Consider the following 27,468-nt stretch of genomic DNA (forward strand, 5'->3'; position numbering starts at 1 on the left):
AGCGGCATGGATAGTACCAGGTCAAGCAATCAAGGCACCATGATCACTGTCTTCTGTCTATTTATGCTCTATCTACGTTTGCTTGTTATTCAGATTTTCAAGTGTGCTATGTTTACTTTTCAGCGTTGTAATTTGATAAGTGTGCTGTCCTTTGTTTATTCACTTGGCTCGACCGGATGTGCCGGAGCGGCTCCAGCTGTTTCAAGTTAAACTTGCCTTGAATTTAGAGTTGCACGCTAGATTTGTTAAGATTACCTGAAAGATGTCATAGGGGAATCTGGGCTGGGCGTACACGGAGCATCGCTCGCTCGATGAATCGATTGATCATGCATCATCAAACCGGACAACAACGAGATGTGTAACCTGGGCATCTGCTTGATCAAGCAATGTTGCGTGGACGAGGACAAAGTGCTACTCAAGAGCATAACGAAGGTATCCTCAGATAATCTCAGGGGCGTTGAATTGCATTTTAAGACTTACGAAATAGCACAGGAGATGGAGAAAGGACAGCAACATCAGGCGTAACACTTGCCAAGCATTGGCATTTTGCGTCTTTGTGCCCACGCTCCCCAGCTCGAGCAAGAGATTGAAATCCCCTCCAGCAACAACAGCAGCAGCAAACCCAGCCGGAAAGCCAGCAGATGCCCACGTACGATTCCTGGGACTACGACGAGGAGGAGGACGAGTATAATCTTGATCTTGCGGTAGAGGCGCTCAAGAAGAAGCTGGAGCTGCTGTGCGTCAATGCAAACTCCAATGCCAAGCAACAGCCTAAACTTCTCCGCCATCGCCAAAAGTTATTTCTTATTCATTCTCCTGATGGTCGATCGACCCATGATGGCTCTCGTTTTGGTTGCAGCAGCTCCTCGTGGCAATACTTCTCTACGACCACCACCCGAAATCTCCAAGTCGGCGGCTTCCTCTCCCGTAAAGCAGCAGCTGCTTAGCGGAGGAGCTAGGGATGATCGCAAGGCCACCGCCCTCGAGTTCTTTCACCTCTTCGTCATTCCAGGAGCAATTGCAGCAGCTGCAGGAGCAGAACCGGCGACTTTGCGTGTTCCAGGACATCACCGCCACCACCAGCCCTCTTGCTCGTTAATGGGTTTATCACTCCCATCAGCGATGCGACACCTCAGTCGCTCGGATCTCTGTCTTTAAAATTTGTAGCGATTCCTTCTTAAGCAAACGGAAATTGCCACAAATGTTCCACAATATCCTCGGCGTACATGAAGCCAGAACTTAAGATTGATTAAGAAAAGAAACTCTTGCCGTTCACATGTATGCAGAACATGCAGGATGGATCTCTTTCGTCCTTGGCTACGTAGAGCCTATTTTGCACAGTTGCAGCTCTTCCATGTTAATCTCGAAGTCCAAAATTTAGTTCAGTAACTATTCGCTTATCAAACGACCACCTTTCTATGCCATGGTAGGCCGATACTGTGCCACCGCCTGGAGTCGCCCTGGGTATTTTACTCGGTACCAGTCCTTCTTGTAGGCCTCCATGAAAAACACCGTGGCGTTGTCGATGGGGAGCCCATAGACACTACCATCCTCGTCTGTCCTGACAACAATCCCACTCACCCTGAGCTCCTTGGCCGAGTCCCATCTCACGATAATATCGCCCGTTTGGACACCAGGTACGATGCCAGCCGGTTCCTTTGATAGGTAGAGCTTCTTGATGATCGCAGGGAGCTCAACTCCCCCAGCCCCATCCTGCGCCCGCCGCACAAAAACTGCCTCTTCGTTTTGAGGCCCACCCGGCATGAGGGGCACCCCAGGCAGTTTCAGCTGAATCAGAAAAACAGCCAATCAGGGTGAATCAGGATTTTGAAGCAGCAGCTTACAGGTTCCAAGAGCTCAACAGCAGCCACCCAGGGGTGCACCAGGGAAACAACTTCGCCTTTCACAGTCTGCCCATTGATCGTCACAGTAACTTCTTCGCCTTCCTTCCACACAATCGTGTCTTTGTAGCCCACAACGATGCACGTCGGTTGTGGGCTCAGTGCTAAGGTCGTATCAGGGAGTCCAATGAAGAGTGCAGTACCTTTATTGTCACAGGTGCCCACAAACCGGAGCAGATCCAATGCGCCAGGAGGCGGGTTCACAGCCGTCGCCACAGAGGAAGAACCAGATACCATGGAGGTCATCACGGAGGAAGAACCAGAAACCATGAAGGTCTTCATATGCGCCTCCATTTGCTGTGAAAGCTAATGAGGTTGTCATTCCCAATCGAAGCTATTTACTTACATCAAGTTTCCTCTGCATCTCATCCAGCCTCTCATCCAAATTCTTCCGCTGCATCTCATCCAGATTCTTCCGCTGCATCTCATCCAGCTTCTTCCGCTGCATCTGAAAGCAGCAGCAACCTGAAGGACAAGGCACGAGTTATAGGAACGCAAGGGCTCAGTTACCTGCAAGCTTCATACCGACAAAACTTTAGGGCACCCCACCTAGAAATAGCATCATTGAGATTTTGGATGAGTACCAAGACGGCTTCACGGACATACATTGACTGATCTCTCGCAAAATCAAAGGAAGGATGGGTTTCAAACAGGATGTTCTCTTCGTGGACAGCGGGAGTCCCACCCCAAGAGTTGACGCGACACTCAAAGAGGTACACCGAGTTCAAGAAAGACTTTGACTTTCAACGCGGCTACTCAACCTCGTTCCACTATTATTTTTATACGATGAGAAAGGTTGTCCCTTTTCTCAAACTTTAGAACGCAACGTTTCACCAGAGAAAGATTTCGAGACTCTCTGGAAAGCACAAGCATTGACATGGTGCAGGAGCAAAGAGATTACTTCATGACAACCATGATGATCGACGACAAGAAAACCATTGAAAGAAGCTACTGGAGGCTTCACAGCAGGAAGAGGATTCACAGGAGGAGGGTTCGTAGCCGTCGTCACAGAGGAGGAAGAACCGGAGGTCTTCACAGGCGCCTCCATTTGCTATAGAAGGAAGCGAGCCTGTCATTCCCAATTCAAGCTATTTACTTACCTCAAGTTTCCTCAGCATGTCATCCAGCTTCTGCTCAATCTTGCTCGCAAACAGCTCTGCACTCGTCTTGCTCGTAATTCACGCTAACAGCCTCAGGGCACCCAGAGCCGGTGAGCGATCGTAGCAACCTTGACGGATCATCTTCCTCACAGGGTTTCCAGACTCCAGCGTTTAATTCATGCTCACGGTACGAGTTCATTCACAGCGAGCGGATTATCTGGAAGGGAACTTGGATGTGGCAACTCGCGCACGATATGTACCAAGATGGCTTCACAGACATCACAGCGACTGATCTCTCGCCTGGAGCGGAAGCGACGGAATGCTCCGACTTGTGGCATACATGCCATTCAAGGACGCGAGCTTCGACATTGTGATCGAGAAGGTAGGATACAAAGATAGTGTTTGGCTTTTAGATCGGATCAAAACTAAAGGAAGGATGGGTTTTAAAGAGGATGTTTAGCGGGAGTCCCTGAGATCCCGAGATGACGCGACGCTCAATGGGGTACACGGAGTTCTTGAAGCAATGATGTTTTCTCTATCGCATTTGGCAAGATCGAAAACTTGGATCTTAGAGCTGCTCTCTTCTGACTCTTTGCCTTAAGCCTCACCTATTTCGAGGCCAGTGGCTTCGAATGGTCCATGGAGTACTCAACCTTTGGAGACTCGTTCCACTATTATTTTTATAAGCTAAGAAATGTTGTCTCTTTCCTCCCCGATCAAACTTTAAAACGCTCTAACATCAGGGAATGGCCAGAAAGGTTTTGCTTCGAGAGTCGACGGAAATCACAAGCAATGACATGGTGCAGGAGAAAATGCATGACGAAGATTATCTCATGAGAACCATGATGATCAACGACGACAGAACCACGTCCAGGTGATCGATCATTCCAAATGTCCTCAAAGTTTCAGAGTTTCTCTTGGGCTATATCCCCATCATGTAACTGGCATGCAGCCAGGAAGGCCGTCCAAGCAACATGGTCGCACGGCAAGCTCTGGGCCACATCCTTGGCGAGCTCCATCTCCCCGGACTTTGCGAGTAGCTCCAGCACGCAGCTGTAGTGTGGATTGCCTGGCAGCACTCCAAAGTCGAGGCTGGCGGAGACGAAGCAGCGCCATCCGGCATCCAAATCGCCGCAGTGTTTGAAAGCAAGAAGAGCGCTCAAGAACGATGTCTCATCGGGGACTTCTCCAGCCAAGACCATCTCGTGCCAAACCGACGTAGCAGCACGCTTACAATCCCCACAGCTCGAGCACCACGCTATCATGGTGTTCCACGATACCAAGTTTCGGATGGGCATTCTGTCGAAGACTAGAACCAAGCGGTCGAGGTGACCGGCGCGTCCAAAAGCAGCGATACTGGCAGTCCAGGCCGTGACGTTTCTTGCAGGCATTCTCGCAAAGGTGGCCTCCGCCTCCATAAGATGCCCATTATAGATATAACCCGCTAAGAGGGCGTTCCAAGAGACCACGTCGGGAGCCTCTGTGGTATCAAACAATACCTTTGCTTGCTCGACATGCCTGGCTCGGGCATATGCTGTCAGCATTGAGTTTACGGTGACTGTAGTCCGCTCCGGCATAGTTTCAAACACACAGCTTGCCTGCTCAACTTTACCAGATTGGGAATATACTTGCAAGAGCAAAGTCCATGACACCACGTTAGTTTCTGGCATTTTGGTAAACAACATTTCGGTTTCTTTACAAAGCCCATTTTCGGCAAATGCTCTAAGGAGTATGTTATATGACACTAAGTTTCTTACTGGCATTGTGCTAAACACGTTCATGCAAGAATCCAAATCACCACTAATCAAGTAACCACTTATCATGATGTTCCAGGACACTATATTTCTTTCGGCCATGCTCTTGAACAACGCTTCTGACTTACGCATATCGAGGCTTTCGCCATATGTGGCAAGCAAGGAGTTACAAACCATGAGGTTTTGTACAGGCATATCCAAGGAAATCGCTAACACCATATCCACATCACGTACTTCAGACAGCGCTTGCATCAGTGTCGCGCAAGAAACCACGTCCCTCTCGGGCATTCTCGAAAAGATTATCTTTGTTTGTTCAAGCTGCCCACTCAAGGCATATGCTGAAAGGAGAGCGTTCCAAGACACTAGGTCGTGCTCAGCCATTTCGTCAAAGACATGCTTGGCTTGCTCCAGCTGACCATTATTTGCAAAACCCGTGATTTTTGTGTTCCATGAAAGAATGCTAAACTCCGGCATGCGCTGCGCTAACGCTTCCATTTCTGACAGGTACCCGGAATTGGCATTTGCAAGCAGTATCACATTCCAAGCCACCACATTTGTCAGCGGCATCGCACCGAACAAGAGCATCGCCTCGTGAACGCAGCCACTGTGGGCATACGCAGCGAGGATGGCAGTCCATGAGAAAAGGTTTGGAACGCGAATGGAATCGAAGACCGCCCGAGCGTCGATGATGCTTCCACATCGATCGTAGGTTCCTATGAGCAAGTTCGCCAGGAACTTCTCGTGCCGCAGTGCTGGGTTCTGGGAAATGCAACTGTGGATGCGTCTGGCATCCACCAAGTCACTGCATTTGTGGAGAAGGCTGGCCAGCTCGGGTCGGAATGTATTTGCCACCATCTTTTCATGTTGCTTGGCTTGTGACTGATCATATCATGTTTATTTATATGCTTTTGGCATCCGTGGCAGTGGGACTCTTGCCAGATGTCGCTACACAGATACGTACTTACATGGTTAAAGATGATTGAAACTTTGTCAATGGACCTAATGATCGTGTTGTGCTCCTCAACTTTCATCATTCTCTTGGTTGTTTGGAGTTACAAGGTGTGCACAAATCTTCTACCAAGTCCATGGGGATCGGCACTTGCTCAGAGAAATATATTAAGTGGTGTTGTTTCAAGCCAGGAGCTAGTCAAGGAGCGCTTCACTTTGGTCAATTTTGTCCCTTGGTATTTGAGATGGCTGGTTGGCGGATTCCCCAGCACAAAGGTGTGCATGCAAAGCTAGACAAGTTCTTGTAAAAGATTGTGGACGAGCACAAAGGCAACACCCGGGAATGCCTTCCTTGACACCACGCTCCTCTTCTTTGGTGAGGGAACACAAGGAAACTTGCATAGAAGTGTCAAAGTTTTTTGTGGGGTTTCTTTCAGGACATGTTTGCTGCCAGAACTGATTCATCTGTTGTTCCAAGCGACTGGCTGCTGGCAGCGGTACTGCAAAAGCCTCGGGGCTTAACACAAGCTCAAGAGGAGCTCGACAGGGTTGTGGGAAACGGGAGAATTTTGAGAGAGTCAGACTTTTCCAAGCTGGAATACCTTGGAGCAATCATCAAGGACACATTTAGACGATAGCAGCAATCCTTGGTATGAGATTCCCAAAGGAACCACAGCTTGCTGGTTAATGTGGGCAGTGCAAATCCACCCTATTTCTACCCAACCACTTTATTTTGAGCCAAGACTTTTTGATCTCTGGCTTTTGAACATTTCATTAAATCACTTTATTTATCCATTTTGACTCTTCATTATTTATATCATCACCTACCATGTGTGAATAATATATTTTGGTAGAAAGATTTATTAAACCCCCTAGGGTTTTAAAAGTTGATCATTTTAGGCTTTCACTCTATGGTGAAGTGCAATGGTTTTAATATTATTTCATTTCAAGTCTTTAGATTTTAGAATTTTAGTTTTAATATTTTTATATGTCATTACTTTTATCCCGTGTTAGTCATTCTTTTATCCTTTTTTAAAGATTTGTTTATCAATTGGTTCATTTTAATCTTTCAAATGGTTGTTTAGGTATTTCATTCGTGCTTTAGATTTTTCAAATTAAAGCTTCTAGTTTAAACATATTACACTTATTTAAATTTTACCTCTCAACTATTTCTATATGTTATATATTTAGTTTCACTATGAGATTTATAGATTTGTGTTTTACAATTAAATGATTCCATTGATAAAAAATCTTCTAGAATTAAAAGATTGACAACTTACATAAAGTAGAAAGCAATATATATCATAATACATGATATTGGCTTAGAGGCCATAAAGGGTAGTCAAAAAGTAAAGATCCTTTAGATTTAAACATCAAGAGATAAAATTAAAATATAATGCTTTATTGTGAGTTGTTAAGGATATAAAATGTGATTAACATTGCATCCTATAATACAATACCTTTATACTTTCTAAAGAATGTTTCCCCTTTTTACCAAATCTATTTTAAAACAGAGGAAGTTTTTTAGATATAAAGATAAAAAAATTGCATAAAGAATGCAAGGATAAAAGAAGTAACATTTAAGCTAAGAGAAGTTTGAGTAGAAGTAGAAACTAACATAAAAGAAAATAAACTTTCAAAACAAAAATTAAAGTAAAATGTACAAATTAAGTAAAATTTTAGTGAGGATGCAAAATATGTTGGATCCTAAGTGGTAATAGAGTGGTACATTTGTGTTGTCTAGACCATAAATACAATTAAAATTATATTTTAATTAACATATGATATAAAACATGACATAGAGATGTATGGATATTCTCTAGATTGAAGACAGAAAAATTTACACTAGAAAACAACAAAAATTGTTTAAAAGTATTGTAAAAATTAATGAATAATGAAGAGATTTTGGTTATTACTGTTATTTGAAGTAAAATTTCATTATAGCTCATAATAAACTTCTTAAAACAAAGCATCTCCAAACAAAAAATTTTTTGGGCTCAATTTTTGCAAAGATTCTTTTGGATCAAACAGGTTACTAAATTGCTACAAACCCATTTGATTTTGTGGGCTAAGAACAAGGTACAACCTTTTTCTTGGCTTCAAAAGTTTCTAATGAACAAGTGGAAACTTCTGGCTAAGAATTGTGTGTGCTTTTGAAATAACAGATCACTGGGTCCTTTGGAACTCTCATGTTATTGGAAGGACTCAATGTGGGCCAATCAAGGCGACTTAGACTGGTACAAGGTGGCTACTAACCATTCTTTATAGTCCAATTTAAATAGTTGGGGCAATATTGACACAAGCACCCAAGAAATGGATCTAGCACTTGTTGTGAGCTCTGCAGCTTTCATCACTCTCTTGGTCTTGTGGTTCTGGAAATCTTCCTCAAATCTTCCACCAGGTCCATGGGGATTGCCCCTGATTGGCCACTTACACTTGCTAGCAGGAATGCCCCCACACAGAGCATTCCAACGCATAGCCAAGAAGTATGGTCCTATTACTTCATTGAGGCTGGGAATGATCCCAACGGTGGTGATTTCCAGCCAAGAGCTTGCCAAGGAGATCTTCACCACACACGATCTAAATTTTGCTTCCAGGCCATACTTGGTTTCAGGTGACCACTTCAGCTATAACTTTTCTGGAATTGGAACCAGTCCCTATGGAGAGCTATGGCGAAACACCCGCAAGCTGTGTACAATGGAGCTCTTCACGGCCAAGTGTATTGACTCCTTCTCTTGGGTCAGAAGGGATGAGCTTTCTCGTACCTTGGAGGGGATTTTGAAGGACCATGGCGATGACAAACCTGTGGAGGTGAGAAAAGTGGCCAGTGTTTTCTCCTTCAACATCACATCACGAATTTTGATGAGCAAGAGGTACTTTGGTGATGAAAACGTAGATGCCCATGCCATGGAATTCAAGGAGCTCAATGACAAAGTTCTTGAGCTGGCGATCAATCCCTGCATTAGCAACTTGGTGCCCTGGTACTTGAGATGGCTGGACTGGCAGATTCCTCGCTACAAGCGAATCCATGCCAAGCAAGACGAGTTCTTGCAGAAGATTGTTGAGGAGCACAAGGAGACGACACGGGAATGCAAGGACTTCCTCGATATCATGCTCGACTTCTTTGGAGCAGGGACACAAGGGGAGACTTACGTAAAGGCGAATCTCATAGTAAGCTTTGCAAAACTTCTCCTTGATTGCTTATTTCTTATGCTACAAATGCCCAGGAGATGTTAATGGCTGGTACTGATACCATCACCACCGTGAGCGAGTGGCTCATGGGTGCAGTGATGCACAATCCTCGAGTCATGGCCAAGCTCCACGAGGAGCTCGACAGTGTTGTGGGCAACACTCGGATGGTGCAAGAGTCGGACCTCCAAAAGCTCGAGTACCTCCAGATTGTCCTCAAGGAATCACTCAGACGCTATCCTCCGGGAGCCTTACTCATACCGCGCATCTCAAGCCAAGCAGCAACCGTTGGCGGCTTTCACGTTCCAAAAGGGACCACTCTCCTGGTGAATGCATGGGCGATTGGAATGGATCCGGCAGTGTGGGAGAATCCCACACAATTCCACCCGGAGCGCTTCTTGGGGAGCTCCATCGATGTCAAAGGCCAAAACTTTGAGCTCCTCCCGTTTGGATCTGGGCGGAGACAGTGTCCGGGAATGGGCATGGGATTGCGATCAGTGGAGCTGCTCGTGGCAAATCTCATCCATGGCTTCGACTGGAGCTTTGTGCCTGGGACAACGCCGTCCATGGAAGATGTTTTCTTCACTACTGCGCAGCTCAAGACCCCATTGCAAGCCATGGCGACTCCAAGGCTCCCCAAGGAGGTCTACATCAAAGTTTAGAGATCACTTAGTGGACTTTGCTACAAAGACTATTCTACTCGTATTAAATAGCTGGTTTTTCCATGTCTATATGCTCATATGTAGGCTTTTGGATTGCAGCAATTTGTTTGTCAGATCCAAATTCCAAGGAGTCCTCAAGGCCTCGCTCGATCAATCCAAAAGAGTCTCCTTCTCATTTATGTACTAAGTAAGCATCTACAAAGGTTGGAAGAGATTTTCTTCCACTGTGAAAGAAAGGAGACACCGATAAAAAGAGGCCCACGAAAGCTTTGCTTGTGTCACAGAGTGTAGCAGTCCAAGTGGTGATTATTCTGAGTGGCATTGCATGCTCGAGCTGGCCCAAAGATCAGCTCCACGCAAAAGTTTTGGCCGATTATCGATCGTCCGTTCCTAGTCACCTTGTCGAGATCGCCTTTGCCCAGCTGCCAAACATTCCAATCATCAGATCTAGCACTTTATTTGCTTTTTGGCAGAAAATTCTAGCCTCTTTTGCTTACCTGCATCATGCTACCCGATATAAAGTAAGTGTTGAAGCAAAAGTAGAAGAGCCTTCCACCGTTTTTGTTGTAGAAAATCGCCCTCACATCGCCTGATACCTGGATTTGCAAGGTTTCATGTCAAAAAAGCCCTGGAAACGAACGAAAACGATGCCACTCACGCATATAGGCTTGTCGAAGTAATGGTCGAGGCAGTCCTTCTTCAAGAGGTTCGGCCTCTCCGTGTCCATCTGGACGACGAAGCGCGGTTGATTCTCCTTGCTCTTCTCATCGCCTTCCTTTGGGAGGAAGGATAAGTAGTAGCGTGGACTTACTGTGCGAACAAATCCTTTCTTCAATGGCTCGCACTGCCCCGACGCAATCTCCACGGGAGACTTGTAGAGCTCTCCTGGCTCCTGCATCAAGTCAGTCACGAGACGTGATTGCTTGGAGATAGTTGAGCGCGACGATAGATTGTTACGTACCTCTTGGATTTCCTTGATCGAAAACTTCACAGCATCCGTCGAATTTGTATCATACAGACGAATCCTTCGCAGTTCTCGGGGCTTTGGAGGTGGAATGCGAACGTCCGGGACACCTCCATCGCTCGGAAAGACAAGGATTTTACTCCAGTAGCGAACATACCTTCGCTGGCTCGGGATCGTCACCTGGAAAGCTCTAGCTGGTCAGTTTCGAGAAAAAAAAAAAGGAAAAAGAAAAAAAGTCTAGTGCCAGGCTTCTTACTCCTTGGTTATTATATGTGCGACGACTCCCATACAACTGCAAAGCTTCCTCGGCTGGCATTCCTTTGTACACGAGATACGCGCAAACCATCAAGCCCGTCCGGCCTTTCCCAGCCTGTGCAGACACAAAGGCAGAAAATAATCAAACATGGAGAGCGTTTTGGTACGAGCAATGTAGCTGCCAAGCTACGAGACAAAATGCCAAACTCTGGAACAAAGTGGAATGCAAAGTCTAAAATCTAGGCTTACTTTGCAGTGGATCACCGCCACGTTCCGAGGGTCCTGTAGAAGCCAGTCCTCCACGCTCTCGCAGAAGAGCTGGATGAGCGACAGTGGCGGTACGTGCATATCGTCGAAGGGAAACGTCTCGACTCGGCCATGGAAGCTGCCGGGATCATAGCTGCATTCCACGCAGAGATTGTAAACCTGGTGGAAGAAGAAAAACCCCAAGCATCAGGAAAGGAAATCTATGATACCAAAGAAATGGAAAAGCTTACTTTGTAGTAAGATCCGTGCTTGAGGTCGAGCGCTCGCTGGACTTGCCACATAGGATTCCGATACATGGCGGTCATGTCCTCGGCGGGGAAGGACATGGCCACGAGTCTGTCCGTGATGTAGGACATATCCAAGTTATAGCCCCCGAGAACAAGGCGGCGGCGCTCCTTGGAGACGAGGCTCCGGAGATAGTGCGACCCGGCAATGAATTCGATAAGCCTTCCTTTGAGGAATCCTCCATGGTTTGTCAATTGCCCGCCACCACCAGCAAGAGAGTGCTTGGCCCCCGTCGTGCCCGCCCTTTGTTGTTCTTCCCCTTTTCCTTGTGCTTCCTCTCCCTACTGTGGAGAATATCGAGACGAGAGAATCGCTACTTGTCCTTGGCGAGAGGCCCTGCTACATTGTTGCATCCCTGCTGCTTCCTGCCCGATAGGAACGATTCCACGCACCCCTTCCTGAATTTGCACTTCCGGCCTTGCCCGATGCTAATCGGCAGTGAGGGCGCCACTGGAACCGCGGCAACGGCGCTCACAGCCACGGCCGCTGCCCAAGCGGGAGATCGCGGATCGATCTTGACGGATTCCAAGGCGGGCGGATGAGCGCTGCGGGAATTTGACCGCGCGGAGCACCAATGCGGCCGGCTTACATCCGATGCCGCGTGGAATTCGCGATAAGTGACCCCGATCTGAGCTCCCGATCGACGATCTAGCTAGCCTAGCGCCTCTCCTCTCCAATCGCTCCGAGGACGCACAGACACACAATCACGGACACCCAAATCCCTAGGTTGCTGCCAGCCGTTGATAGCATGCCCGGTTATCTAATGGCCACGACAACAGCACTCCTCGTGGCCGTCCAATTTACAACGTACGGTCACGATGCAAAGGCGGCCGTCCACGTGTCCTTTTTGCCACGTTGGATTTCCGGACGTTGCGTAACACACCATGTGTCCTTGGAGATTTGACTTTCTCCAAAAACCCAAAAACTCTCTCTCGCGTCCCTCGCTCTCACGAAGAAATACGCAAACAAAAACACCGTCTTTTTTTACATTTTCATGTTCTGGGTCATGATCTTGGCGAAGTTTCGTAAGCTAGATGATTGCCAGCAAGGAGTTTGCTGCGTGATCACTACTGGATGATGCGTGTCCCACATTGTCCGAGTCGTGATAGCTGCGCTGCGCAAATTCCCTGTAGTGATTGCCGCAAAGCTAGCTTCCACGGGGAGCTGGAAAAAGAAAAAAAAAAAAAAGCGTTTGATTGATCACGCGAGCTTCTGGATGAAACTTTTGGAAATGGAATGGAAAGTTTTACGTACCTTGCGGCTTGGTCGTGGTGGTGGCTTTGGGATCCTCTTCGCTCTTGGGTGTTTTCTTCTCCGTGGAAGCTCCCCTGTTCTTGAGCTCCGGAATGCCCAGCTCCTCCGCGAGATCGCCCTTGACGCTCTCGTGGAAAGGATCCATGCCTTCCTCGCTGGCGGCGTGGCCGAACCCCTCCTCGACTGACCTCGTCGCGTACTTGTCTCCGTACGCTTCAAACATAAACTCCTGGCTGCGAAAGAAAGAAATAAAAAATCACGATGATCAGCAAAGCTCTCCCAAGATCATCACGAGGATATAAATGCTTCGCTCATTAAAATCTTTGGCCTAAAAGCTCTCACGGGAAGAACGCACGATCACGGAATGCCTATCGAAATTTCGAGAAATGCCAGTACCTGGATTTGGCGCCTCCTTTCCCGGCCTCCACCGGCTGCTGGTTAGATGGATTCACAGGCTGATGGAGATTGTGCTCGTCCTTCTTCGTGCCCTCCCGCTGATCCATCGCCTTGCAGCAAACGAAGCCCCGGCCGCGCGAAGGAGGAGGAGGAGCAAGAAAGATGAGCGGCGATGGAGGACGATAGATCGACGCCGCTACCGCCGAGCCGAAGACCTGCTGGCGAAGAAATGAGGCTGAGAAGGGCAACATCCTGTTCTTCCCTCGGCATTCCTCTTGGGCTAGGGCTTACCTTGTATCGACGCGTGGCCCTCCTGCATGGTCAACACGTGTCGTGGAGAAGATTCTGGGGTATATGCTGCTAGGGTTTTGGTAGGGTTTGCGGGAAATGGCGTCCCGGGAGGAGTATGATCTTCCGTGGGTGGAGAAGTATCGGCCGCAGAAGCTCGCGGATGTGGTTGGGAACCAGGATGCGATCGGGAGGCTCCAGGTGATTGCTCGCGATGGCAACATGCCCAATCTCATCTTCTCGGTGAGTGAAATGCGATCCCGATTGAATGCTCGATTCTCAATCGCGTTTTGTGTGTGTCAAGGGTCCTCCCGGGATTGGGAAGACGACGTGCATTATGGCGATGGCTCACGAGATGCTGGGCGCTTTAGCCAAAGAAGCGGTGCTTGAGCTCAATGCCTCGGACGACAGGTTAGTGTTCTTCTCCATTGTTTCAAAGTTCTTCCATTCGTTTTTCAAAGTTCTTCCATTCTCTTCCAAAGTTCTTCCATTCTTTTTCCAAAGTTCTTCCATTCTTTTTCCAATTCTTTTTCCAAAGTTCTTCCATCCGTTTCTTTGTTCGTGCTTTGCATTGATCGAGGGAGCGTGATTGATCCTTTTTTTTTCTTTCAGAGGCATCGACGTTGTGCGAAACAAGATCAAAATGTTCGCTCAGAAGAAACTCACGCTTCCGCGTGGTCGTCACAAGGTTGTCATCCTGGACGAAGCCGACAGGTTTTTACCGATCGGAAGAAAAATCATCTTTCCTGTGACGAGATCATTCTGAACTCCATTCTTCACGTGTTGTGGCAGTATGACTTCTGGTGCTCAACAAGCTCTCCGACGAACCATGGAGATTTATTCCTCCAGCACCCGCTTTGGCCTGGCGTGTAACCTGTCGTCCCAGATCATCGAGCCCATCCAGAGCCGCTGCGCTATCGTGAGATTCACGAGGCTCTCTGAGCAGGACATTCTCGCGCGGCTTCTCAAGGTCGCTGCCGCCGAGAAGGTACTCTTGGAACTTTAAAAACCATTTTTTCTAGATCTTCTTGCAATCTTGTTCTCCAGGTCCCCTATGTTCCGGAAGGCCTGGAAGCGGTGGTTTTCACCGCCGACGGTGACATGCGCCAAGCTCTCAACAATCTGCAAGCTACGTATAGCGGTTTCCAGTTTGTTAATCGAGAGAATGTGTTCAAGGTAAGGAAACCAGTCTCTTTTATTTTTGATGTTTAGAGTTTCCATATGTTTGTTTTGCAGGTCTGTGATCAACCTCATCCCTTGCTTGTGTCGACTATGATCCAGAATACACTGGCTGGAAAGATCGATGAAGCGTACCTGGGGATGAAGCAGCTGTATGATCTTGGTTACTCGGCCTCGGACATCATCACAACGCTGTTTAGAGTCGTAAAGAACTTTGACATGCCGGAGTTCCTCAAGCTGGAATATATCAAGGTCGGTATCACGGAGTTAATTAGAAACTTTACGATAATCAAATTCTCTTGTATTGCAGGAAGTAGGCTTTGCGCATATGAGGATCGCAGAGGGTGTAGGCTCGCTGCTGCAGCTAACTGGGCTCTTAGCGAAGCTTTGCTTGCTCAGGGAGAAAGCGAAAGCGTGAAAGCGTCGAGTCGTCGAACACGAAAATTTGTTACCTCCTTACATCTTCGCTGCGCCTGCTTCCTTGAGAGCTTTGGCGTGCTTCAGTATGGCCGAGGCCGCAGTTTCGTTTCCCGCGGAAGACAAAGCTCCTCCGGGAGGAGTATCCACCAGCCTCTCCAATGCCTCGAGTTGATCGTATGGTGCAACCTGCGTGACAATGTTTAACACTTGTGCTAACTTCCTTTTCATATAAATCGTTACCTGATTGAATCCATCGGGCCAGCTTATCATCACGGCATAATTTCCCAGAGGCTGAATGGCCTCGGGTTCGATGTCTTCGCGCACGTCTCCATAGCGTAGCTTTTGTTCGCCTGTCCATTCGTCCTGCTCAGAAAAGCATAAGATTCTCCGAAGTCTATTTCTAGGTAGACTTACTATACTTTTCGCGGACCGATCATTTCGACGAACAGTTGCTGGATGCAAATAAAATGGTTCTTCTGTTCCGGGGACTTTGACTTTGATTGCCCGCATTGCTTCGTCATAAGTTACTGCTGTGGACACTTGCTGGCGTATTTTGGCACACTGTTGAACTACACACACTCCCAGCTCGGAAAAGGACCTTGCAACGTCGCCTTGAGGGTCATGGACGACTTCCGGAGTGCCACTATCTCCTGCTGCAGAGAGCTGGGACAAAACAGAAAGAGTAAGTAAAGGCAACTACGGCTTTGTACAGTCTTGCCTCTGGTCTAATGGGAAATTCGAACAAGTTGGAGATGCCAAATTGTTGGACCACCTACAGAATCAAATATCAGGCTGCATCTTCAAAGGCTAAAAAGGTGTCACCTGTTTTCCCGAGCCCCTGCCGAAAGGGTAGTACCTCTTGCCATCTGCATCGAAGTAGCACATATTCTCCACCACGGCCAAGCACGGGACCTAGCATTCGGAAAAGATGCTAATAACTCTACTGAAGAAAGTCAAAAAACGCTACCTTAAGCTTTGAAAACATTCGCACTCCTTTGGCAACGTCAATGAATGCAAGCTTCTGTGGCGTCGTAACTATAACAGCTGCTGTCAAAGGCACAACCTGCCGAAAAGCTAACAAAGATTAGTATGCCAAAAGCTAGTCGAAGATAGTAACCTGGCAGAGTGTAAGCTGAATGTCTCCTGTTCCAGGCGGCATGTCAATTATCAGATAATCCAGCTCTCCCCTGAAAATCAACTCTGAATTATGCCTGTTCCTCAAGAGCACGCATGAAACATACCAATCGGTAGTTGTGAGGAGCTGGTTAATGACTCCAGAAACCATTGGTCCCCTCATAATTGCTGTACCCTGTCCAGCGAAACCGAATGATACTAGTTTGACTCCAAGGTATTCGGTCGGTATTATCTGTTTGGTGTCTTCGACCTATAGCAACAGAAACTTCAATGAAATCCCTTGGAAGTAAATGAAATGAAGAAAGTGATGAAGACTTACTACCTCACCATTTGCAACACCCGCAGCTCTGGAGACACCATTGTCGGCAAGCTTGGCCCATAAACATCAGCGTCGAAAATTCCAACTTTGGCTCCCATTCCCGCCAGGGAGTACGCAAGATTTACCGCAACTGTGGACTTGCCGACGCCTCCCTGAGTAAATGGCATTGACAAAGTCCTCGAACAGTAGAACGGGAGATGGATACCTTGCAGCTGGAAACTGCGATGATGTTGGAGACGTTTTGGAGACTTCGTGGGAGGCCCTCGGCAGCGAGAGCCTTTGCTGGTTGTGCGCTCATGGTGACTTTCACATTGGTGACCCACGGGAGAGCGGCGACCTTCTCTTTCGCTTGCTGCTCAAACTGTATGCAAAGAGCTGCAAGATGTTTAGCTGACTAGATGGTGAATAAAGCAGCAAACTTACCATGTCCTTGACAGGGCAGGCCGGCGTTGTGAGCTCAAGTCGGAAGGCGACCTGGTTGCGTTATGATAGAAGAAAACAAAGTCGTTGCTGTCACGAGAGTTTTTGGGAGCAAACCAAGAACGCACCAACCTCACCAGAAGATTTGTCCGCTTGCAAGTCTTTCACAAATCCACAGGTTACAATGTCTGCGCCAAAGTCGGGATCGATGATGGTGGAGAGCGCAACAAGAACGTCATGGCCACCATTCGTTGCAACCTCTACGAAGAAAAAAAAAAAGGATTCAAGCGTCACGAATCTGAGATTCGAGCTCATACCTGTACTGGAGATCGTACTGCGGCGTGTGAAAGAATCCGCAGAACCTCGCTTTCGTCCAATGGAGAGACACAAAGTCTCTTTCTCGACTTTAAATTTGATGCAAGAAGAAGAGGATGGAAGTCTCATCAAACGAAGATTGCGCTCGCTAGTTCGGCTGGTGAGTTTGGTAAGAAGATGCGCAGCTGTTCACGACATGACCGCATTGTTAGAGAAAGAATCCATTCGATAGAACTCTCGAAGAATGCTCGCCTCGATAGCTCTAGAGGAATGCGCAAAATCACAAGAACACACTCACCGAATCCAATCGCCGGAGCGCAAGAGCTCGACGCCATACCGCGATGCTCCTGCCCTAGCATAAACCCCTTGCTGGAGAATTTGTATGGCGCAGAGGCGGTCTATCCAAACCGGACACGTGTCGACATCCCAGCGGTTGAGAATCCGTGAACGTTGCCGAGTCAGCCCTAAATATCGCCGCCGTTGAAGCGTTACGATATCGCCGCCGTCCACGTGTAGCCGTCAGGTGACGGGCATGACGGGCGCTGGCATATTTCTCGAGCAGGAGTAGGGGTTATTACAGGGCTGTGCGCAATCAACGCAGCGGAGGGCGCTCGCCACGGCGCCTCCTCAGCTATGGTGGACGAATGTCGCCACACTCGCCGCGAAATCCACTCTTCCAGGGCCAGCGGCGTCGCCAATCCGCAGCTCCACGGCTCGTAGCGGGAATGGTGGATTTCGGGGCTTTGACGGCGCAGCTGGATGGAGCAATGCAGCTATGCTGATGAGGAGAATGGAGGCGCCGGGTAGCATGCAGTGAAGCTCTCCCAGAGATTGAAAGGTATGGCTCGGTTTGATCCAGTAGAGGCGTAGATCAGGCAATCCTAGTGCTTCCATACTCGTGATGTTCTTGGATCTTCACACGCTTTCCTTCTCTGTTTTTATTTTTCTTTTTTCGAAATTTTTCTGTAGTAAGGTGTTTACATTCGCAGGCGATGGCTTGCGATGTGAAGTCCCCGCCGGTGCAGAGCTTGAGGATTTCTCCGACACTCTCGGGGATGGAAGATCCGGACGGAGTTCTCGCCAGCGTTGCCCAATGCATCGAGCAGCTCCGGACGACTTCCACGACTCCCCAAGACAAGGAATCGGTCTCCAGGAAGCTCTACGCTCTTGCGGACTCTCGGGAAGACGCACGAGTCGCCGTGAGCTCTCACGCGCAGGCGATCCCGCTCTTGGTGACGTTGCTCAGATCGGGAACTGTGGCGGCTAAGATCAACGCAGCAGCCACTCTGGGAGTTCTTTGCAGAGAAGAGGACCTGCGAGTCAAGGTACTACTCGGTGGATGCATACCACCTTTGCTCTCGCTGCTCAGGCTCGGGTCCGCGGATGCTCAAACAGCGGCAGCAGTGGCCATCAACGCAGTGACGCGAGGGGGAATCAGAGATCATGTTGGGTCACGGATCTTCTCCACGGAAGGTGTGGTGCCGAGTCTGTGGCAGCAGCTGCAATCTTCGCCAAAACTGGATTCGGCAGTATATGGTCTTCTCACAGGTGCCTTGAGGAATCTATGCAACAGCACAGACGGGTTTTGGTCAGCCACCTTACAGGCAGGAGGTGTGGACATTTTGGTGGACCTGTTGCAAACGGGACGTTCGGATGCTCAGGCAAATGCTTGCTCGCTCCTGGCGTGCTTGATGACAGCTGCCGAGTCCAGCCGCTCACTAGCGCTGAACGCTGGCGTGGTGCCGCCACTGCTCAAGCTCCTGGCACCTGGGAATGAAGTGTCAGTTCGAGCGGAAGCAGCCGGAGCACTTCGAGCAGTGTCGCTCGAGCACAGGGACGCAAGCCAGGCGATTGCAAGCGCAGGGGGGATCACTAAGTTGATTGCCGCAACGGTGGCACCATGTAAAGAATTCATGCAAGGGGAATACGCTCAAGCTCTGCAGGACAATGCTATGGGTGCTCTTGCAAATATATCCGGGGGGATGTCAGCTGTGATCTTGAGTCTCGCCAAGGCCGTGGAGGCTTCGCAGTCGGATTCTCAATCGGCTGACACGATTGGAGCTCTTGCTTATGCGCTTATGGTGGTTGACGGGAAATCAGAGAATGCAGAGACCGTCAACCCAACGATTATAGAGCGGATTCTGGTAAAGCAGCTCGACACTAAAAAGGCTGTCCTAGTTCAAGAACGTGTGATTGAGGCAATGGCTAGCCTCTACGGGAACGCATTTTTGGGTCAGCGATTACAGCACGCCGATGCAAAGAAGATGATGGTTGGTTTGGTTACCTTGGCCAACACTGACATTCAGGAGGAACTTATGACGTCTCTTAGGAAGCTGTGCGGTGGTAAAGAGGATTTGTGGCGATCACTTCGGGGCCGAGAGGGAGTGCAGCTACTTATATCGTTACTCGGCCTTTCGTCAGAGCAGCAGCAAGAATATGCAGTTTCGCTGCTTTCCATCATGTGCGAGGAGATTGACGAAAGCAAGTGGGCCATCACTGCTGCTGGTGGCATACCTCCGTTGGTACAGCTTCTCGAAACGGGTTCTACGAAAGCTAAGGAGGACTCGGCTGCTGTGCTTGGAAATCTCTGCAGTCACAGTGAGGAAATTCGTGCATGCGTGGAAACGGCGGACGCGGTGCCTGCACTGCTTTGGCTTCTCAAAAATGCTGGTCTTAAAGGACAGGATATCGCAGCACAAACTCTCACGCAGCTGGTTCGAGACTCCGATGCAAGCACAATCAGTCAACTTAGTGCCATGCTGACAGGGGATCTGCCCGAGTCGAAGGTTTACGTCCTGGATGTGGTCGGCTGTTTGCTCTCGGTTGCCTCTGAGAACGATATCCTTCGGCATGAGGCAGCGGCAAACGACGCCCTGCAGACTGTTGTCCGTCTGTTAACTTCGGGCAAAACGGATACACAGGGCCGTGCTGCTTCCGTCTTGGCGAACGTCTTTAACTTGAGGAAGGACATGAGGGAGAGCCAGGTCGTTGCGGAGAGCATTGGACCGTTGATTCATCTTGTGAAAGACGGACCAGAGGCGACTGCGATGCAGGCTGCAAAAGCACTTGCTGCACTTTTCCGTTCGGTTGAAGCAAACTACTGGATATCCAACGCTGCGAAGCATGCCATCCTGCCGTTGATATCGCTCGCAAAGTCTTCGAACAACGAAATAACTGAGGTCGCGATTACGGGACTGGCTTATCTTCTACAAAAGACTGAAGTAGCCGTGGAGGCTCCAGCGGAGGAAATTATTCTACCTCTCACCAGAGTTTTACATGAAGGCTCTCCAGTAGGGAAGGAGAATGCAGCAAGAGCTTTGGTGCAGCTTCTGAATGCTTGTCCAGTGGATGATGCGTTTGCTGATCGCATCCACGAGTGCGGGACGGTTCTTGCACTCGCGGCGACAGGCTTTGAAGTGGCTGTTTCGTCTCAGGCACTCGAGGCACTGGCTTTACTAGCTAGAGCAAAGCGCGGAGGCACTTCTGGCCGCCCTCCATGGGCTGTTCTCTCCGAAGTTCCCGAGAGTATCAGTCCCCTCGTCACTTGTCTCGCTAGCGCAGTACCGGAGTTTACAGAGAAGGCAATCAAGGTCCTGTCAAGGCTCTGTCGTGACCAGCCCGTGGTCTTGGGAGACATGATTGCAGGCACGTCTACCTGCGTCAGAGCACTGGCAGACCGGGTGGTAAACTCCTCCAGTTTAGAAGTACGAGTTGGCGCAACCTCTCTTTTGATTTGTGCCGCCAAAGGACACCGAGAGGACGTCATAGACGTCTTGGATGAAGACAACAGCACTCTTTCTCTCGTTCACGCACTCGTGGAGATGCTGTTACTGAACTCACCTGAAGACAACTTGAGCAGTGGGGATTTCGACAACGCAGAAACTCGGTCGAGTGTTCAAGCAGGGCAGCACGAGTGTGATCCAGCTGCTGCACTCGGCGCTACTGTCGCTCTGTGGCTGCTTGCTCTAGTAGCATCGCATGATAACAAGCACAAGGTAGCAATCATGGAAGCGGGTGTCATCGATGTTCTCACCGAGAAACTGGCGAACTTTGTTCCAAATGCGCGTCAGGTAATTTATCTCTTATGTTTATTGGTCGCTCAACTGACTTGTGTTTCCCTTTGCAGGCGGAGGTTGAGAATATTGGAAGCACCTGGGTGAGTGCTTTATTACTAGCTATATTGTTCCAAGATCGAGAGGTTACTCGTTCTCCGGCAACAATGCGTGCTGTTCCGTTCCTTGCCATCCTTCTAAAGTCCGAAGAAGCCACCGACCGGTACTTTACTGCTCAAGCTCTTGCCAGCCTCGTATGCAATGGTAGTCGGGGAACAGTTCTGGTGGTAGCTAATTCTGGAGCGGTTAGTGGCCTTATACCGCTTCTTGGCAGTGTGGAAGCTGATATCTCCAACTTGGTTACCTTGTCAGAGGAGTTTTCTCTCGTAAGCAATCCTGACCAGGTTGCTTTGGAGAGACTATTCAGGGTGGATGACGTAAAGTATGGTGCGACTGCTCGGAAAGCCATTCCTGGTTTGGTGGATCTTCTCAAGCCGATAGCAGACCGACCTGGTGCTCCTCCACTGGCCTTGGGTTTACTGACGCAGCTCGCAAGCGGAAACAATTCAAACAAGCTGGCAATGGCAGAAGCCGGAGCACTTGATGCACTGACGAAGTATTTGTCTCTCGGCCCTCAAGACACCTACGAGGAGGCTGCTGCCGAGCTACTTAGGATTCTTTTTACTTGCCCCGACCTCCGACGTCACGAGTCTGCTCCTGGTGCTGTTGATCAGTTGGTAGCTGTTTTACGACTTGGCACACGGAGTGCCAGGTTCACTGCTGCCAGGGCCCTGCAAGGTTTATTTTCTTCGGACAACATCAAGGCTTCCGACGTAGCTGGTCAGGCTATTCAGCCGCTAGTCGAGATGTTACAGTCGGGTGCAGAAAGGGAGCAGCAAGCTGCAGTTGGTGCTCTGATGAAGCTATCAGCGGACAATCCTCCGAAGGCTCTTGCTATAGCAGATGCGGAACCAAATGCACTGGAAAGCTTGTGCAAAATTCTCTCTACGAATTGCACTCTGGAGCTCAAGGAGGAGATCGCCGAACTCTGCCGGGTTCTCTTTTCAAGCTCCCGTGTTCGGGCGACACCAGCTGCTACAAGCTGCATTGAACCTTTGGTGACACTTCTCTGTTCTGAGAGCGACACTGCGCATTACGCCGGTGCTCGAGCTCTGGACAACCTCCTCGATGATGAGCAGCAAGCAGAAGCAGTAGCAGCCTATGGTGCGGTGGTTCCATTGGTGGGAATGATGGTCGGTGCCAATTATAACGTACACGAGGCTGCAGTTAGCTGCTTGATCAAGCTGGGGAAAGACAGGCCTCTCTGCAAGCTGGACATGGTGAAAGCCGGGGTCATTGACAACGTTCTCGAGAGCTTGTTCGCGGCTCCGGATTCTCTATGCTCGTTGAACGCGGAGCTCTTGAGAATTCTGACAAACAACAGCAGCATTGCAAAAGGAGCGTCGGCATCAAAGGCAGTTGAACCTTTATTCCTGTCGCTGAGTCGGCCTGAGCTGAGCACCTCCGGGCAGCACAGTGCAATGCAGGTGCTCGTCAACATTCTGGAGAAACCACAACGTGTGGCAAATTTGAACCTGTCTCCCAATCAAGCGGTCGAGCCTCTTGTGCTACTTTTAGACTCGGCATCACAGCCCGTGCAACAACTCGCTGCGGAGCTGCTCTCGCTACTGCTTGCCGAGGAACACTTTCAGAAGGATATCGTGACGCAGCTGGCCGTTGCGCCACTGGTGAAGCTTGTAGGAGCTGCAGTGCAGGGACTGCAGCAGAAGGCACTCAAGGCACTGGAGTGGGCTTCAAACAGCTGGCCAAATGCTGTTGCGGACGCTGGTGGAATCGCGGAAATTTCCAAGGTTATTTTACAGGTTGATCCTCTGCCACCCCATGCTCTGTGGGAGTCTGCAGCTTCGGTTCTCTCCAACATACTGCGGTTCAGCTCTCAGTACTTTTTACAAGTTCCAGTTGCGGTGCTGGTCAAGCTGCTGCGTTCTATCTCGGAGGCTACCGTCGTCGTGTCACTGAGCGCACTCTTGGTCATCGAGAGGGACGACGCATCTAGCGCTGAGGTAATGGCGGAAAGCGGGGCTGTCGAAGCTCTGCTAGAACTTTTGCGCTGCCACCAGTGCGAGGAAGCGACAGCACGGCTTTTAGAAGCGCTTTTCAACAATGTGAAGGTCCGTGACATGAAGGTCTGCAAGCTGGCGATCTCTCCGTTGTCGCAGTACCTTCTGGATCCTCAAACCAGGATTCAACCGGCGAAACTTCTAGCAGCCTTGGCTCTGGGGGATATATTCCAGAACGAAGGCCTTTCACGAACGACAGACGCCGTCTCGGCATGTCGTGCTTTAGTCAGCTTGCTGGAGGATCAACCGACCGAAGAGATGAAGATGGTAGCTGTCTGTGCTCTGCAGAACCTGGTCGTAAACAGTCGCTCGAACAAGCGTGCTGTCGCCGAAGCTGGAGGTATCCAGGTTGTGCAGGAGTTGCTCTCCTCTAGCAACTTGGAGACTGCTGCACAGTCGGCTGCTTTGCTGCGATTATTGTTTTCGAATCACACCATCCAGGAGTACGCGTCAAGCGAAATCATCCAAATACTTTCAGGTAATGGTCACCCTTTCACGTTTTCGGTAAATAACTAATTTCTGTTTTCGGCTGCAGCAACTATAGAAAAAGATTTGTGGTCCACCGCGTCGGTGAGTGAGGACGCGTTGAGGGCCATGGACGTCCTTTTCCTCAACTTTCCCAGGCTCCGGGGCACGGAAGAGGCGACGCTTTGCATCCCTCAGCTCGTTGCGGCGCTCAAAGCTTCTAGCTCGGAAGCAGCTCAGGAGGCTGCACTGGATTGCCTTTATCTGCTAAGGCAAGCCTGGTCGTCAAGTCCCGCGGAGGTTGGCAGAGCGCAGTCGTCAGCAATGGCGGAGGCAATCCCGGTATTGCAACTTATGATGAGGTCGGGGCCCCAGCATCTTCACGAGCGGGTGGACAGCCTCCTGCAATGCCTACCGGGGAGTTTGGTTGTTACTATCAAGCGTGGTATGAACTTGAAGCAATCGATGGGCAGCACGAATGCTTTTTGCAAGCTCACCTTGGGAAATGGCCCTCCTCGGCAGACAAAGGTGAATTCCAGTTCTCTCTTCTTGAGGTTCTTATACGTTTCTATCGCATGATTGCAGGTTGTGTCGCACAGCACTACCCCGGAGTGGAAGCAAGGCTTTGCATGGGCTTTTGACACGCCTCCAAAAGGACAGAAGCTACATATTTCCTGCAAAAGCAAGAATGCATTTGGAAAGGTTTTGAAACTTCTCAGTAGCCTCTCAGTCGCTGATGTGTGCTTTTGGTTGACAGGGCTCGCTAGGAAAAGTAACAATTCAAATCGATAGAGTAGTGATGGTTGGCACCATAAGTGGCGAATATCAGCTGAAACCGGACATGAACCGAGATGGTTCTGCACGAGTATTGGAGATTGAGTTCCAGTGGTCTAACAGGTAACCCGAGAAGGTATCTTCTTCCAAGTTTTTGTTCCTTTTTTTTTCTTTTTTCTTTCTTTCTTTCTTCCTGTCTTTCTCTCTTTTCTTTCGTCCCCATTCACATAACCCCAGAGGAGAACTAGCAAAGCAGGTGGCTTGGCTTGGATTTACTCCTGTATATGTTGTAGGCATTCTTAAGATTTGTAGTCCTTCGCTTGGGACGATGGTATTCATCGTCCCTTACTTGCTCCTGGCTGGCTTGTTTACATAGCTGGCTGCTGAAATGTGTAAAGTGGTGGTGTTGCTGCTGAAAAATAGGAAATTTTTGTTGTTTTTTAGGAAGGACAAGCGAGTCGGCTGAGTTTTCCTTGTGTGCTTTTGTTTGTTTCGTGTGATTATTGCTTTGTTATTATTGAGCTATCATGATCTCCATCAAACCAAAAGGTTAGTTCTCTGGTTCTTGCTGGTCAAAGCCATTTGAATCAGGGTTTGTGTTTCATAGGTGGGAGCAAAAACTAAAGAGCCGACTTGTCGGCTGGCAAGCGGATCGGACAAAGCCTGTGCATCGACTGGTTATATTGCCTTCGCAGGTTTGGTTGTTTTTCTTTCTTTTTTCTTCTTCTCGGTTTGTTAGAGTTTTTTTCCCCTTTTTCTCTGGCACAGTCTCCGCTGTGTAGGTGGTTTGGAGAAACATGGCGCCGGGAGGAATGCCCAATTATACCAAGCTCGGCAACGGAGGTAATACGGGCTCGTATGCAATCCCACCGTCGCCGCCGGCCGATCACAGCAAGGTCCGATCTTCTCATCACACTCTCTTTGAGATGCTGAGCAGTGATCAAGGCTCGTCCTCGTCTCTGGAACAGCCCCAGTTGTCTACTGCTGCTCAGCACTTCCAGCAAGTCCTTGGGAATCCTCTTCTCCCCCCTCTCCCTCCGCCTTCGATGTCTCTCATCTCCGTGGTGGATCAACAGCAGCAGCAGCAGCAGCAAATGATCAGGCAACAGCCGCCACAGCAGCCGCAAAATCACTCTTTTCCCATTCGAAGCAACGCCGGCGCACAGCAGCAGGCTTTAATGCTCGCCCAACAGCAGCAGCAAGAGAGCAGCAAACAGGAATCTCTGCAAGAACGGGTCAATGCGATTCTCAGTTGTCCGCTCAACACTTTCAACGACGCATCCACCAGCGATGTCAAGCTCACACTCATCAGTCGGGACGTAGTCGGGGGCCTCACAGTCACTGTCCATGTCCACACGCGGGTTCTCGTTGCCTCGAGCAGGTATTTTGCCGCTAAGCTTGCTTACAGGCAGCAGCAAGTCCACACTGCGGCCCCTTATTCCGTCGAGATCTCCGACTGCGAGGACGTCGAGATTTATCTCCTCACTATCCGGCTTATGTACTCGTCCGACTTCAAAAGAATGCTACTCCACGAGAACGTACAAAGAGTGCTCGCCATTCTCAAGGTTCGTCTTTTCCTTGTTGTCCAAGTTTTTTTTTGTGTTTGTCTGTCGATTGATTTCATGCGGTGTTTCCTGTGGCTGCCTTGTCCTCGTGCATGGCTTGGCTTTTGTGTGCTGTTATCTATATTCTGGAGATCGTGTTTGATGCCCACATGTTCTTGCTTGATAAGAAAACTGGCTAAATGCTGTGAGGTGCGACAGGTTGCATCTGCCATCGTTTTCGAGGCGGCCATTGTAGCAAGTCTGGAGTATTTGGAAGCAGTGCCGTGGTGCGAGGACGAGGAGGAAAAGATCTTCTGTCTCGTCTCGCAATTACAAAACGACTATCCCTCGGTCGCCGGTAGCGTCCTCGGCAGGCTCGTAAGGCCTGCAAGGCCGTCCGTGTTGGCTCTCCCGCCACCGATCTGTCCTTCACAAAGGAGCAGTGACAACGACTTCTCGCTACTCCAGCCGGAGGAGGTACTGGTAAAGCTGGTGCGCTGCGTCATCAAAGCTACCGATGAGAAAGCCCGGCGGGAGATGAAACCACTCGTCTCGAGGCTCTTGCGAGAGAACACAGCAGCACTAGCAAGCAACAAAAGCTCCACGGCAGGCCTCAACACCACCGCCACCACCACAGTGGTCGACGTGAGCAAAGAGTCGCTCTACGACGCATGCAAGGAGTGCCTCCAGGAGCTGTCGGACGCCTTCTCTCGGCTGACCGAGCAGCAGCAGCAGCCAGCATCGTCTGCTCAAGCTCCGAGCCTGGTTTCAGCGGCCATTGCCCGTCACGTCGACAACATCCAGTGGCTGGCGGAGCTGCTCATCGACCGAGGCGTCGCGGAGGAGCTGGTTCACATCTGGTCCCGCGAGAGTCAGTTGGCCGCGATGCACAGGCTACTCCCGGCGATGCAGCGGCACGAAGTGAGCCGGATCACGGCGAGGCTGTGCATTGGCATCGGCCGGGGGCAGATAATGGCTCCACAGCAGGTCCGCGCGCTGCTCCTCGCGACTTGGCTGGAGCCGCTCATGGACGACTTCTCGTGGATGCAAAGGCTGGGCTCCAAGATTACTTGTTCCAGCCTCTGCTACGCCGGTGGCAATGGTGGTGGGTTTCTAGTCTTGGATAAGAAGACCGTGGAGGAGGGGCTGTGCCAGACGATTCTCACTCTCTCGCTCGAGGAGCAGCGCTCCATCCTCATGTCGTGGTTCGAGAAATTCTCCCGGGATGGTGACAATTGTCCGAATTTGCAGCGCGCTTTCGAGGTGTGGTGGAGGAGAACTTTTGCTTCGGGCATTGGGCGACAGCCGCAATGAAAGTGTTGTTACATTTGCTTGACATAGTCTCCAAAGTTTTTTTTTGCTTTTTTATTTTGTTTTCTTACTGTCCATAGCTAAACAAGCATAAGAGCCTCGGAAAATATAGGATCTTTAAGCTTGAGAGA

At 49.6% G+C, this 27,468-nt stretch overlaps 9 protein-coding genes across 13 annotated transcripts; 4 read left to right on the forward strand and 5 right to left on the reverse strand.

The window, feature by feature from the left end:
- Positions 1-1,416: 1,416 nt before the first annotated feature.
- Positions 1,417-2,392, reverse strand: LOC9650972. The gene is made up of 3 exons (XM_024673931.1): positions 2,248-2,392; positions 1,845-2,198; positions 1,417-1,788 (listed from the first exon to the last, which is right to left on the reverse strand). The coding sequence occupies exons 1-3, from the start codon at positions 2,347-2,349 to the stop codon at positions 1,417-1,419; spliced, it is 828 nt and encodes a 275-aa protein (XP_024529699.1). The 5' UTR covers positions 2,350-2,392.
- A 1,514-nt stretch (positions 2,393-3,906) lies between these two features.
- On the reverse strand, positions 3,907-5,610 carry LOC112346012 (pentatricopeptide repeat-containing protein At4g02750-like). Its single transcript, XM_024673932.1, has one exon. The coding sequence runs from the start codon at positions 5,608-5,610 to the stop codon at positions 3,907-3,909; it is 1,704 nt and encodes a 567-aa protein (XP_024529700.1).
- Positions 5,611-7,998: 2,388 nt separating this feature from the next.
- On the forward strand, positions 7,999-9,686 carry LOC9650973 (flavonoid 3'-monooxygenase). Its single transcript, XM_002968714.2, has 2 exons — positions 7,999-8,874; positions 8,931-9,686. Exons 1-2 carry the CDS (start codon positions 8,017-8,019, stop codon positions 9,552-9,554), a joined length of 1,482 nt encoding a protein of 493 aa, XP_002968760.2. The 5' UTR covers positions 7,999-8,016; the 3' UTR covers positions 9,555-9,686.
- An 18-nt stretch (positions 9,687-9,704) lies between these two features.
- Positions 9,705-12,071, reverse strand: LOC9650975 (phosphatidylinositol 3,4,5-trisphosphate 3-phosphatase and protein-tyrosine-phosphatase PTEN1). Its single transcript, XM_002968992.2, has 7 exons — positions 11,271-12,071; positions 11,023-11,199; positions 10,775-10,888; positions 10,516-10,698; positions 10,213-10,446; positions 10,052-10,150; positions 9,705-9,976 (listed from the first exon to the last, which is right to left on the reverse strand). The coding sequence occupies exons 1-7, from the start codon at positions 11,394-11,396 to the stop codon at positions 9,833-9,835; spliced, it is 1,077 nt and encodes a 358-aa protein (XP_002969038.2). The 5' UTR covers positions 11,397-12,071; the 3' UTR covers positions 9,705-9,832.
- A 212-nt stretch (positions 12,072-12,283) lies between these two features.
- On the reverse strand, positions 12,284-13,264 carry LOC112345968. The gene is made up of 3 exons (XM_024673827.1): positions 12,976-13,264; positions 12,580-12,812; positions 12,284-12,489 (listed from the first exon to the last, which is right to left on the reverse strand). Exons 1-3 carry the CDS (start codon positions 13,224-13,226, stop codon positions 12,473-12,475), a joined length of 501 nt encoding a protein of 166 aa, XP_024529595.1. The 5' UTR covers positions 13,227-13,264; the 3' UTR covers positions 12,284-12,472.
- A 93-nt stretch (positions 13,265-13,357) lies between these two features.
- LOC9658595 (replication factor C subunit 2) lies at positions 13,358-15,082 on the forward strand. Its single transcript, XM_002968716.2, has 7 exons — positions 13,358-13,506; positions 13,568-13,674; positions 13,876-13,977; positions 14,056-14,251; positions 14,311-14,439; positions 14,500-14,694; positions 14,753-15,082. The coding sequence occupies exons 1-7, from the start codon at positions 13,363-13,365 to the stop codon at positions 14,858-14,860; spliced, it is 981 nt and encodes a 326-aa protein (XP_002968762.1). The 5' UTR covers positions 13,358-13,362; the 3' UTR covers positions 14,861-15,082.
- Positions 14,722-17,394, reverse strand: LOC9650976 (fe-S cluster assembly factor HCF101, chloroplastic). Of its 2 annotated transcripts, XM_024673858.1 has the most exons (14): positions 17,349-17,394; positions 17,053-17,235; positions 16,868-16,995; positions 16,739-16,789; positions 16,521-16,676; positions 16,324-16,467; positions 16,104-16,246; positions 15,980-16,049; positions 15,830-15,925; positions 15,685-15,774; positions 15,581-15,634; positions 15,277-15,525; positions 15,103-15,225; positions 14,722-15,048 (listed from the first exon to the last, which is right to left on the reverse strand). In XM_024673858.1, exons 1-14 carry the CDS (start codon positions 17,383-17,385, stop codon positions 14,899-14,901), a joined length of 1,674 nt encoding a protein of 557 aa, XP_024529626.1. In that variant the 5' UTR covers positions 17,386-17,394; the 3' UTR covers positions 14,722-14,898. The 2 variants fall into 2 exon arrangements, with proteins under 2 accessions (XP_024529626.1, XP_024529625.1); XM_024673857.1 differs by having other exon boundaries at positions 14,722-15,225.
- Positions 17,395-17,626: 232 nt separating this feature from the next.
- LOC9658596 (protein CELLULOSE SYNTHASE INTERACTIVE 1) lies at positions 17,627-24,923 on the forward strand. 3 transcript variants are annotated; one of them, XM_024673703.1, is made up of 6 exons: positions 17,627-17,888; positions 18,020-21,120; positions 21,177-23,721; positions 23,779-24,236; positions 24,294-24,410; positions 24,466-24,923. In XM_024673703.1, the coding sequence occupies exons 2-6, from the start codon at positions 18,043-18,045 to the stop codon at positions 24,607-24,609; spliced, it is 6,342 nt and encodes a 2,113-aa protein (XP_024529471.1). In that variant the 5' UTR covers positions 17,627-17,888; positions 18,020-18,042; the 3' UTR covers positions 24,610-24,923. The 3 variants fall into 3 exon arrangements, with proteins under 3 accessions (XP_024529471.1, XP_024529472.1, XP_002968763.1); XM_024673704.1 differs by having other exon boundaries at positions 18,024-21,120; XM_002968717.2 differs by having other exon boundaries at positions 18,040-21,120.
- A 169-nt stretch (positions 24,924-25,092) lies between these two features.
- On the forward strand, positions 25,093-27,394 carry LOC9650977 (BTB/POZ domain-containing protein At5g60050). Of its 2 annotated transcripts, XM_024673707.1 has the most exons (4): positions 25,093-25,177; positions 25,251-25,378; positions 25,451-26,047; positions 26,246-27,394. In XM_024673707.1, the coding sequence occupies exons 2-4, from the start codon at positions 25,280-25,282 to the stop codon at positions 27,338-27,340; spliced, it is 1,791 nt and encodes a 596-aa protein (XP_024529475.1). In that variant the 5' UTR covers positions 25,093-25,177; positions 25,251-25,279; the 3' UTR covers positions 27,341-27,394. The 2 variants fall into 2 exon arrangements, with proteins under 2 accessions (XP_024529475.1, XP_024529473.1); XM_024673705.1 differs by having other exon boundaries at positions 25,251-26,047.
- Positions 27,395-27,468: the final 74 nt, after the last annotated feature.

This window comes from Selaginella moellendorffii, unplaced genomic scaffold (assembly GCF_000143415.4).
Source record: "Selaginella moellendorffii unplaced genomic scaffold, v1.0 SELMOscaffold_11, whole genome shotgun sequence".
NCBI classification, from domain to species: domain Eukaryota; kingdom Viridiplantae; phylum Streptophyta; class Lycopodiopsida; order Selaginellales; family Selaginellaceae; genus Selaginella; species Selaginella moellendorffii.